Source organism: Urocitellus parryii, chromosome 8, assembly GCF_045843805.1.
Source record: "Urocitellus parryii isolate mUroPar1 chromosome 8, mUroPar1.hap1, whole genome shotgun sequence".
NCBI lineage: Eukaryota > Metazoa > Chordata > Mammalia > Rodentia > Sciuridae > Urocitellus > Urocitellus parryii.
Window position 1 is genome coordinate 117,900,522 of NC_135538.1, and position 12,756 is coordinate 117,913,277.

The window sequence follows — 12,756 nt, forward strand, 5'->3', positions numbered from 1 at the left end:
TATTTCTTAAACAAATAGGAAAAAAACTATTCATACTGTTTTTTAAAACTGCTGATTTTTGAAATCAATAAAAATTTGTAGATTTTTCTTCAATCTTGCTCTTCTTCCACATCTTTCTCTCTAAAATACACAAACATTGGATACGTATGTACTCAGGGTAATTCCCTCAATATTCCCCACAGATAACTCAATTTTACCTAGTTCCCCATTATTGGAGAAAATTTCTAACATTTGAATATGAGTTTTTCAAGTTTATTTTTTCATCTTTGTTGGAAATATGTATTATTTTTCTTACATTTTGGAATAGAATATGCACATAGACATTCATTATATATTTCAAAACAAACAAGAGGTAAATAGTGTTATAACTCCTTCAGTTTTCCCTTTGAATTGCTCTGTATTTCAGAGATAAAACTGTTAGGTGTAGTGTCAGAAGCCAAGGGAGACAGGGTAGCCTTGGGGAGGAGGGCTACCTAGTGTGATATGAAAGTACCTAAATTGAGGGAGGAGGCTATGTATGAATCAGGAGGGAAAGCAACCCTGAAGAGACCTGTAAAGGAATAAATGATAGGATATCTATACAATGAAATGTTATGCAGCAATAAATACAAACAAAATACTGATATACACAACATGATTGAATCTCAAAAAACATTTTGTTTTGCCAAAAAAGTCAAATACAAAAGCACACATATGTATTGCTCCTATTTTGTTATTTTTGAAGTTTTAGGCAAGACAAAGTTACCATGATTGTATCATAATTTGTATCAGAATGTTTGTTTCTTCAGAGTTACATTGATTGACAGCAAACATGAGGGAAATTTTCAAGAGAAAGAAATGCTCCATATTTTGATCAAGATGGTGGTTGCATTAGTGTAAGCATTTTTGAAATCTGAACAAAAACCATGCATTTTCATCCATTGTATGCAAATTATAAATGTATGAATTTGATTTCATAAAAAGCCCAAAGTACCTCACTGGGACATCATTATACAAAGTACATGTGTGAAGACTTGAATTGGGTGTCAACATACTTTATATACAGATATGAAAAATTGTGCTCTATATGTATAATAAGAATTTTAATGCATTTCACTGCTGTCATGTATTTTAAAAAATAATAAAATCAATAAAAGATAAAAAGAGAGTTTATTTAAGATTGTTTATTTAACTTAGGGAGGACTATTAGTGGCTTAACACTAGTATTTATGCAATTGCTATCTGTGTCTCTGATTATCTGTAATCCTTGATGATATGAAGAAATGTGAATTAAACTTGGAAAGATAAAATATAAGGAAAACTTCTTTTGAGCACATCCTACATTCAACACTGTACTTGTGTTATCATTGTAATTGTGTTATCACGTTTATTCTTTTATTGGGACCCTTAAGTTTCTTAAAGCACAGAGATCTCCATTTCTGAGCTCTGACTTTCCTCTGCACAGCTCTGAGTATACCCTCCAAAGTCAATTATGGTATGGTAAGAAGTATTTTTCTTTTGGTTTTATTTATTAATCAATTAACTTTGTGAGATAATCACTGATGAACCACAGATCTGAATGTCACACACAGGATAATTCCTTCTTGAAAACTGTGCTTTCAGAATTATGCAGGTGGAAGAAGGAAGTACACTGAGCATTTTCAACAAAGGCACAAGTTCTAGTTCCTATCAGTCTATAGCTCCACCCACTCCAAAGTCCCTGAGGTGAGTTTTATTACTTCCACTTTCAAAGTAACTGAAAAGAAGGAGATGGACTATGATTTTCTCTTTAGACTCACTTTAGAAGCACACAAAAGTCAATTCCTCTTGGCTTCCCTGTGTGTTCCTCTTTATAAGAGTATTTTCCCTCTTTATTGATGGTTTGGAAAACTGTTGCTTGGTTGCTGACCACAAGAATAACCAGGTGCAGACAGTCTGTGGAACAAGGTTTGTAGGCTGCTCAGGGGACCAGAGCTTCCTGGAGTCCATCAGCTTCATTGAGATGGTAAGAGAGAAATGTGTGGTGATATATAGGTCTCAGTGGGGGGTACAAACCTGAAGAAAGAGGGGCTTGAATTTAGAGATATATAGTGAGAAAAGGTCTCTCTTGGGAGTTAAAACACAAGAGCTATTTGTAGTAAAAAATCAAGTAAGTAAAGAAAGAAACAAATGCAAGAAGACTGAAGATAGATTAGCTAACGGGAATAGTTCTGTGACTGACTGGTTCTCAGCATTGAACTCAGGGTTTTCCATTGCAAGAGTGACCTGGGGAGAAGAGGAGCCCACAGAAAAGCAAGAGAGTCAACAGAGAATACCAGAATGATTTGCTATTTACTACAGCTGCTGGGTAAACGGTTTTCAGAAGAAAGAGGGAGAAGGAAAACCCACTGGGGAGGAAATGGGAGTTGGTGGCATTTGTATTCAGGTCTGTGAGGGAGAAACAGTCAAAAATCTGTGGATAAAGCTTAAGTCTTTGAACAGAGGAGGTGATTTTTTTTGTGTGTGTGGGGGGAGGGGTTGCTTATTTTTGTTTTTCCTTAGAATCTTCTCACCACCTTCTCCTACAGAGTATCTCCTGGTCACAGTGAACCTTTCCTTCTGCTCTGAGATGGTGAGTTTTCCAGGTTTGTCTCCAGCTGGCTCCCTCCTCCCTCTCCTTCTCCTGGTGTCCACACAGTGCTCAACAGGTCAGTGTTTTGCCTCATGCTTTTTATTTATTGGCTTGTTTTCAAAGGTTCCTGTGACATAAATGAAAAACACTTGGTCATTCATTGGCCAAGAAAAATCCTTCATATCAAAGCCCCTTACTTCTTTGGGTAGACCTTATGAATCTCAGAGCTATAATATTGATCAAAATCTTTGCTGAGTATTGGTGATTTTAGGCTGTAGGCTTTTGATGTGTCTGTTTGTTGAGCTGTGCTCTGTAATATTCACACTGCCAAGCAAGCTGGACGGAGTACACAGAATTTAGACTCAAGTTTCCTGAGCTCTACTGAATTATAATCTTGGAAAAATCACTTATTCTCTCTGAGACATGAGTCCCTCTTTCATAAGATGAAAGAACCTCTCAGGATAAAATTTTCAGACTCTTGGTTTAGAGAGAAGCCACATGTGAGATCACAAGAATGACATTTTTGTCAATCTCCTTAATTTGATGTCAGTTAGGTGATATCAAAATTTTTATGTCTGTTCTCATTGACCCAGTAATTCTATGATTATTCTATAGAAGTGCTTTTCTATGTGTTTGTGTGTTATACTTACTACAGGACTGTTTGTAGTAATAAGAAGTTGGAAGTAATGTAAATGTGCACCCACATAGGAAAATCTTGAAATTGATGGTATAGTTTGTTAAAAACAATTAAGTACATCTGATTATATGTACCAAAATGGTTGAAAGTCCATTTTTTTGTAGAAATTGATATATAATGATCCCATTTATATGGAACAATGATTTTTTTAAACCACATTGTGGCTACACATAATGTTAAATACTCTTTTCTTTTTTTATCAAAAATATTTTTAGTTGTCAATGGACCTTTATTTTATCTATTTATATACAATGCTGAGAATCAAACCCAGTGCCTCACACATGCTAGGCAAGTGCTCTACCACTGAGCCACTACCCCAGCCCCTTACATAATCTTTTCTAAATTGAATTGCTTAAATAATTTTTATGCCAACACCCTGGTATCAGGCAGCAATGAACATATATCCCTTGTGTTATAATAATACCCTGGGTTTTATGCAAGAATGGAAAAGAGAGTGTGGCCTCAGTCTAGCACAAAAACCCCTACAATGCTTTTTGTCCAGGAATGCCACACCCACACTCTCTGGGACAAGATGGTCATGGTCAGTTCCTCTGATTTCATATGCCCTTGCCTTTTGCACTAAGTCCTCCTGGCCATCAATAAAACTACCCTTAGTGAACTTATCCCATCCCAGATCACAACATTTCATTTGTAGGCCCATAATTCCTGACCGCTCACAATATCCATAATATGTTGGGCCTCTGCCAATGTCAGTTTTGCCCAGGGAGCACCACTTACCTTTCAGCCATTGTAGATTTTTACAGAAAATAATTTTCAGGCAAACAGCTGAAGCGACTTGAGGAAGGAGCATATTTTATCATTCATACAAGGTCCCTATTTTGGCCCTCATTCTTCTTCTCTCCTCCTTTAGGAATCCAACTGTCCTTACTGGCAAGAGGTGCCTGACTCTTAATACCTAAGCTAGAAGCCTCTAAGTCCACTCAGTACAAGAAAGTGATTTTCATTAAAATAATTCTCTGTGATTCTAAGCCTTTATTGTTATTTCCCAAAACAAAAAGGCCTACCTCACCTTAAAATTCCACTTTTTATCTTGGGATAATTTATCTACTGTACCAGTATACAGCAACCTAAATCTCAGGGTCAGAAATGACTTCTTACCTTCCCAGAAGCAGAGTGTTAGAAAACAAAGGAATGAGTAAGGAGAGAAATAGATGAGTTACTTTGCCACATTTATTTCTCAATAAATCGCTTTGACATAGAGTTTGCAGAAATTACTAATAATTACTATTTGGAAATGTATAGGAAATATATATCTTTCCAAATGTCAATCTAACAAGAGTTGTTACTTCCAGAGAAATTAATGTAATCTGTTGGTAGAGAGTGAGGGAAATACAGTTGAAGAAGATAGATAACACACACAAACACACACACACACACACACACACACACACACGTATATTCAATTTAGTGTATGAAAGATGTGATTTATATTTAAATGTATATACTTAAGTAGGTATATATATTAAGGGTATATACTTAAATATGTGTGTATATATACATGTATATATACATATATAAATTTAAATATATATATATATATATATATATATATATTTAAATTTAAAATATATCTTACTTTTTTGGAAAATAATACAAAGAAGAAATATATTTGAGTCCCTAAATAAGAAAATGTGTTTTTCCTTTCATTCCACCCTAACTCGTTCTCCAATCTGTCTCTGATCCCCATGTAGTATCTGGGTTTTCTGTGAATGGACCAGCTGAGCCCATCATGGCCTTGCTTGGGGAGGATGTTACCCTGCCCTGCCAGCTGTATCCTGAACAGAGTGCAGCCCGCATGCACATCTGGTGGTACCGTGCCCAGATCTCCCCAGCTGTGCTGGTTGTCCAGAACGGACAGGAACAAAGTGGAGAACAGATGCTGGAGTACCGCGGTAGGACCAAGTTGGTGGGAGACTCCATCAGCCAGGGGCACGTGGCCCTGCTGATACAGCACGTGAAGGCCTCTGACAATGGCCAGTACCGGTGTCGTTTTCAAGATGGTGATATCTCACAGGAGGCCATTATAGAATTGAATGTCATAGGTATGTAACTTGGTGAGTAGCTTAGGTGATAATGTAAGACAAAAGGCAAGGTGAGGGCCTCTAGATTCCAAACTTGGTGTGGTTTAGGATCTTGGATATGTCAATTTTAGACAGTCAGTTTCCTAAACTATACAATGAGGATAAGACTTGTGTACTCTATTAGCTTTTAAATATCAAAGAAGTCAGCATTTCTGAACATTCTTTGACATTCTATAAGACCCCAGAAAATTTATTTAGTAATAAACATTGATGCCTTGAAAAATTAACTTTCACCCAATCAAGAAATAAAAGTAAACAATAAAATTAGAACTATTTTCTAGTTTTACTTGTTCTTATTCTTTTCTCTTCCTAGAATGACCCCAAAACTTTTTCAGTCCAAGCACAGTGCAAAGGCAGGAAGTGCATGCCAAAATGAGTCACATGTCAGCCTAATGTTGACCTCTTTGCTCCAGGTTTCTCATCAGGCTAGTGAAGGACAACTCAGCTATCAGCTGCAGGGCCTCTCAGCCACAAGGACCACAGGCCTTACATACATGCCTTCTCTCCTCAGGTTTGGGCTCCATCCCTCATGTTCACATGACAGGACTCAAGGAAGGTGGGATCCAAGTGCTGTGTTCCTCAGGGGGCTGGTTCCCAAGCCCCAAGGTACAATGGAAAGACATGGCAGGAACCAAGCTACCATCCCTCTCTGAGTCTCAGACCCAAGACTGGGATGGGCTCTTCCATGTGAAATCATCCCTTGTGGTCACAGACAGCTCCCTGAGCAATGTGACCTGCTCCATCCAAAATCCTCTCTCTGGTCAGGAAAAGGTGTCATCCATCTTCCTCCCAGGTTAGTGAAACCCAAGGAGGGTATGGTAAGCAAAGGGAGGACAAGGAAGGGAGCCTAGGAAGGAGGGAAGGGCTTCGTCCAGGACACTCTGACTGTGTCTACATACTCCTCTCAGAGCCCTTCTTCCCCAGGATGTCTCCATGGAAAGCAGCCCTTGCTGGGACAGTCCCTGTACTGGTGCTTCTGCTCATTGGGATCAGCTACATTGGTTGGAAAGAACATCAAGCCAAAGACAGAGAAATAGAGGAAAAGGAAAAAGAATCTCAGGAAATACAACGGATAAGGAATGACAAGGAAGAGGCTCGTAAGATTCGAGGTAAATTGGGGAAGCAGGGAAAATCAGTTCATGGAGGAGCTACAGTATAGAGTAGATGGGGAATTCACAGTTTATTAAAGGACCTCAGGGCAAACACAGGATATCAAAAATTCCACAGGGCTAGGAGTCCTGTGCAAAGGAGAAAGCCACGTGAGAAAACCAGTTGGCAGTGAACATCAGGCCTCTAAAGTGTGGCTTCTCAAACCTCAAACTATACCCTGCTCTTCCATGCCTGTTACCAAGCCTGTCTGTTTCCTCCTTGTGCAAATGTCTTTCCCTAGCTTCTCTTCCTACTTATCCTTCAGGAATAAGCTTTAGAAATACATAAACAATTCTAAAACACCCATGAAGTATGGACATTTATTCCTCTGTGACCCTATGGCACCTCCCATGTAACTTTTCTTAGTGCTTATCAGTTTAGATTGGACACACATGCTTGCTAATTGCTTCATATAAATTATGGGTCCCTCAAAAGATGTAAACAGAAACTTCTCAATAGACGAAATGCAAAAGGTCAATAAATATATGAAAAAAAAAGATGTTTAACATATCTAGCAATCAGGAAATGCAAATCAAAATGATACTAAGATTTCATCTTACTCTAGTCAGAATGGAAATGATCAAGAATACAAATTCTGAATATACAAGAATATAAATTCTGGCAAGGTTGTAGGGAGAAAGGAACACTTGTGTTGTTTGTAGGACTGCATCAATGGAAACATTAGTACAGCCACTCTGTAAAGCAGTTCAGAGATTCCTCAAAAGCTAGGGATGGAACCACCATATGACTAAGCTATCCCAGTCCTGGGTATTTTCCCCAAAGGTCTAAAATTGGCATATGACAGCAACACAGCCACATTGATGTTCATAGCAGCAAGGTTCATAGTAGCTAAATTATGGAATCAACCCAGATGCCTGTCAATAGATGAATGGATTAAGAAATTGTGGTGTATATATACAATGGAGTTCTATTCAGCCATTATAAAGAATGAAATTAGGGCATTTGCAGATAAATGGATAGAAATGGAGAATATTGTGCTAAGTGAAATTAGCTGAACTCAAAAACTCAAAAGGCAGATATTTTCTCTCATATGTGGAAACTAGAATAAAATAAAATAAATGGAGAGGGAAGGATAAAATAACTTAAAGAACCACTCAAATACAAATTAATAGACAAGTGAAAGAAAGACTCATAGAATAGAGGAAGGAGAAAGGAGAAGAGGATGAGAGGGAAACGAGGGAGGGACAAGGGGGGATCATGAACTAAAATCAATTTTCATGAATGTATGAATTTTTCAGGATAAACCCAACTACTACATATAACCAGGAAGTTCTAATAAAAAAAAAAGTTATACTAAAAAAAAAATCATGGGGCCCCAAAAAGCCCAACCTAATTTATATAGCTACTTCCCAAACTCAGGGGCAGCTAAACTCAATTTGATGGATTTTATATTTTTCTCTTTTAGAAAAACTCAAGGCAGAGCTTGGTGAGTTTTGCTTATTCCCATGTCTACTGTAAAGTTTGTTTTCCCTTTCCACATCTCTTCTGGATCTCTCACTGAATGTCGTTTCTTTCAGAACGACGAAGGGCATTGTACCGAGAAGGTAAGAGACAGTGTTTCCCACACCACTTGAGGCCCCAATGCCAATGGAATCAACCCAGATGCCTGTCAATAGATGTCAGGAGTAAGATTTGACATGAATTGTTAATCAGTCCACTTAGGAGAAGGAAGGAATAGAATTGAATGATTTTGATGAGATTTGGGAAGAATAAAGAATACCCTATTATGGCAGCATTTTTTGTATTGCAAATAATGTTTAAAACAACAAACACTTGCTTAGCTCCCTCTCCTTAGAGGAAAAGACCAAATGACTGAAGGATGAGTAGTGGAAGAAAAATAAGAGAAAAGGGAAAAAATGTGAGGTCACAGATTAATGTCCTCCCACTCTTATTTTACTTGGATTTGTTCTTTTTTTTTTTTTTTAGATTGGAAGAAGGCCCTGATATATCCTGGTAAGTTAATCATGGGTAGTAAATATTCCCAAGTGCTTCTGTTATTATGAGCATGATAAATAGAGACAAAAGAGCCAGGCATGGTGGAACACACCTGTAGTCCCAGCAACTTGGGAGTCTGAGGTAGGACCATCATGAATTCAAAGTCAGCCTCAGCAATTTAGCAAGGACCTAAGCAATTTAGTGAAAACTGTCTCAAAAAAAATTAAGAAGGGCTTGGAATGTGGCTCAGTGGTTAAGTGTTCAATCTGCAGTACAATAAATAAATAAATACACACACACACACACACACATAAGCACATCTGTGTACTTGTAAGTTGTGAAAATGTATTTGGCACCTATGTGTGATACTTTGTATTGTAGGTTCCAATAATTGTTTTCTAGAACTAAGAAAAAAGGAGAAATAACTTTTAATGGTAAAGTCCATAGCAACCTGGCGGGAGTAGGATTTGACATGAATTGTTAATCAGTCCACCTAGGAGAAGGAAGGATTAAAATTGAGTGATTTTGATGAGATTTGAGAAGAATAAAGAATACCCAATTATGTCAGCATTTTTATATTGCAAATAATGTTTAAAAGAGCAAATAATACATTTTAAATTTGGGGAAAATACACTATTATTTTACTTATTTTGCCTATTCAAAATAAAGTAAAAATGCATAGTGCATAGAAACTAAGGTTTAAAAACTTTGAAAATCATTTAAAATATTTTAATATCATTTGTAAAAATATGTTTATCTGCTATTGGGGGAATTAGCTAATTTTATAACTTCTAATATCCATGTCTATGTATTGTATGAATTTACAAGTGTGTGTATGTGTGAACATGTGATTGTGAGTGTAATATTGAGTTAGACTTTGTAAACACGCTAGGTCATTCATTTAACATATTATTGTGCAATTTCTATATGACAAACATTGTGCTATGTGTTGGTGGTATAAGCCATTATCTCTGATCTTACGGAAATTAAAGGTCCACTGGGGTAAAGGTAAGCTAGAAATCAGACCACCACACACAGCCTAATAAGTGTTCCTATGATTTAAGGAGAGAACAAAGTACTAAGGGGGAGGACATGTGAGTTTTAGTTACAACTCTACCAATTACAACTGAGGAATCAGGTCATTCTCTTTCTTGACTTCAATCCCCTTGTCTCTAAGATGACAAAGATGGAATACACAATATTGGATGTTCTTCATGAGGCATATAGGTTCCAAATATCACAGTGTTAAATTTCTTCCTGGAGAAAACTTCAATGAGGGAATCACAGTACTTCACTTGTTAAGAATTATGGATAAGTCCTTACCTGTCAATTGTCCCAAGATTCATGAATATATCTAATCTATAAATAAAATCACCAGTTCCATTATGAGAGAAGCAACCCTAGGAAGAAAAAAAATGTAGTTCTATTCCACATGAAGAATCTGATTCTGGAGAAAAAATGTAAAAATCTGACTACAGTGGTGAAAATAATAGAGGACTATCTAAAGGCCTTAGCCACAAGCTAAAGCACTACTCTGAAAGGGTCATAGGCTGGGAAAAAAAAACAAATAAAACAGAATAAAAGGACATTTCATGGCACCCATCTGCAGTGAGGGGGTTACACAGATCTTCAGATCACAGTGCCTGGATACCTTGAGCAGCTACTCCAGGTGTTCTTCAAACCTGGCTCAGGTGGGAGAAGATTAGTCCCCCAGCACCAGGCTGCATTGTGGCAGAGTCCCTAACTGAGGCAGTATAGAAAGCAGTAACTTGTCCTAGTTTTTGGATATTAGCAGAATTTGAGAGGATTAGTGAATGTAGTAAGGAGAATTGGGAGGAGAAAATAATGAGCCAGGGTGGGAAATATTTTTTCCTTTTCATTCCATGGATACATTTCTTCCCAGGCTCAATTTACATTGCTCTTTTTCAGATTGGAGAAAGGAATATTTCCAGCCTGGTAAGTGCCTTTTGTTTTATATTTTTGTCTCCCTTCTAACCTGCCCTCTGATCTATTGTCATCTTTTCACATTACCATCTTCCAGCTGAAAAGAGAAAGTCACCATTATTCAGGTGAACTGAAAGTTGCTGCTAGAATTAGCTACTCTGGTTGTTTCCACCTTCACTATTGGCCCAGGTTTCTTATTTGTGGGATCTACTTGTTCCTGGAAACAGAAATGAACATAGTCTGTCAGCTGTGGAGACCCTAAGTAAAAAGTGTTCAAAATGGCAAAAGTATTCAGTTGCTTTTTAAAAAGAGGTTAGTTTATGTGCAACCTGTTGCTAATTGAGGAACATGGTTCTAATTTATAGAGAACATGGAAATAATAATATTCTCAAGTAATCAATGCAAGCCCTGGATCAGCCTGGCACTCTGCCAGTGCACCAAGAACAGATAAAATGGATCTAGTAGCCTAGAATGCATGGTCAGAGCAGAGCCACCTCCCAACACACACCCAAAGCAGAGATGCTGTTTCTCCTTCAGCTCCACATTTTGTTTCTTTAAGGATTCACTTGCACAATAGCTTTCTGAAAGATACGATGGTGGATATTTTTTTTCTTCTTTCAGCTCCTGTCAATCTAAATCATGAACTTTTTCACCAGAACAATTCTGATCCAAAGAGAAAAAAAGATGGCAGAGAGGAAACACAGGATCTTCCTCTTGCTGATAATAAAGGAGATTGCAACCTCCTCACTCTTGATGGGAAAGGTTTCACAACAGGGAGATATTATTGGGAGGTAGATGTCGAGGACAATGATGAGTGGGTGCTAGGCGTTTATGAAACAAACGAAGAAAAGATGGCACCATTAAAAAAACCATCAATGAAGAAATTCAGAGTCTTAGAGAAGAAGAAAGGTGAATTCAGGGCTCTTGCCTGTGATTCACAAAAAGTTCTTCTAGAAGAGCCTCTTACAGAAGAGTGTCCGCAGAAGATTGTGGTTTTCTTGGATTATGAAGATAATGACATTTCTTTCTATAACATGATTAATGGTATGCACATCTTTTCCTTCACTCAGGACAAATTCTCTGCCATTCTCTATCCTTACTTCAAACTTAAATCCATGGAGCTCTCCCCATCTGCATAAGTTTAATAGTGATATAGAAAACAATCTTACACTGAGTAGCCTGTTCTTGGTAAGCTCCAGGACTCTGGTCCTGATGAGTGGTCTCTGGCACCACTGATTATGAGACCCAAGCGTCTCAGATTTCATGAGTCTCCATAATCAAAGTTTCTGATGACATCAAGCTGTGTTTCTCAAATAATCCAAAGAGAAGACCCATGTTCATGTTTTGTTGTAAGTGTTGCTTCTTGCTATAAAGCAAGATATATATATCAGAGACTCAAAAAATGGCATGAATAAAAAACAAAGATATGCTATTACAAGTGACAATTACTTTATTATTAGATTCAACATGAGAAAAATAGCTGTCAATTTTCTCTAAAAGTTTTGTAACACTCTATTTCTGTACTCTCTCATAAAGAACTGTTAAGAAACAATTTATGTGTAGTTACTGGTCTTTGTATTACACTTTGAGTAGCACTGCTAAAGCAATGTTTGAAGAAATAAAAATTAAATAAATCTCATATTTCTCAACAGTAAAACAGCAGCACTGAATTAAAATTACTGAAGAGTGCTATTTTTGAGTGTTAAAAGAGAAAAAAGAAACTTTAATTTGGTAACAAGTTAAGCTCTATCTTAAATGCAAAGACAATTTTAGGAAAGAATAAATATCAAACACAATTTAATTCCAACAAATGAGATGATGTCAACATGATGGAGAACTGAGGCAGAGGGCAGGGCAAAAATGAAAGAAAGCATATTTAAGTATTTATTTTGTTGGATAGAGGGAAATTTTATTGCTTTGCCTAAGATCTTAGTAAGGGAAATGAATACTTTACATTTTAGAGAATTCTAGTATATTACCCCTCCAATTAAAACTATGTATTATAATGAAATTCAACAATTAGAGAAAAACAGTGCCCAGTGCTCATAGGATCATTGTTCCTATTATTGAGGCCCAAACCTGTAAATTTAGTCAATGTTGGGTACTCAGACCTGGAATTTGGGTACTGAAGAAAAAAAAAAAAAACACTCCCCAAACACTTATATTTCAGATAAACATTGAACTCTTAACCACTGAAGAAATTAAGGGTACTGCTATGCTGTTATCTTTTATATAACATGCTGATAGGAAATGAGATGCCAGTATAATTCATATCTGCTATAATTCAGTTCCAAGCTCCTCCCCAAGCCTATATGCTA

General features: G+C 37.1%; 1 protein-coding gene across 1 annotated transcript; it reads left to right on the forward strand.

Moving 5' to 3' along the window:
• Window positions 1–1,606: 1,606 nt before the first annotated feature.
• LOC113177036 (butyrophilin-like protein 1) lies at window positions 1,607–11,577 on the forward strand. Its single transcript, XM_026381573.2, has 10 exons — window positions 1,607–1,704; window positions 2,521–2,672; window positions 5,000–5,350; window positions 5,901–6,182; window positions 6,298–6,498; window positions 7,965–7,985; window positions 8,077–8,103; window positions 8,486–8,512; window positions 10,424–10,450; window positions 11,060–11,577. Exons 1-10 carry the CDS (start codon window positions 1,607–1,609, stop codon window positions 11,575–11,577), a joined length of 1,704 nt encoding a protein of 567 aa, XP_026237358.2.
• The last annotated feature ends 1,179 nt before the right edge of the window (window positions 11,578–12,756 follow it).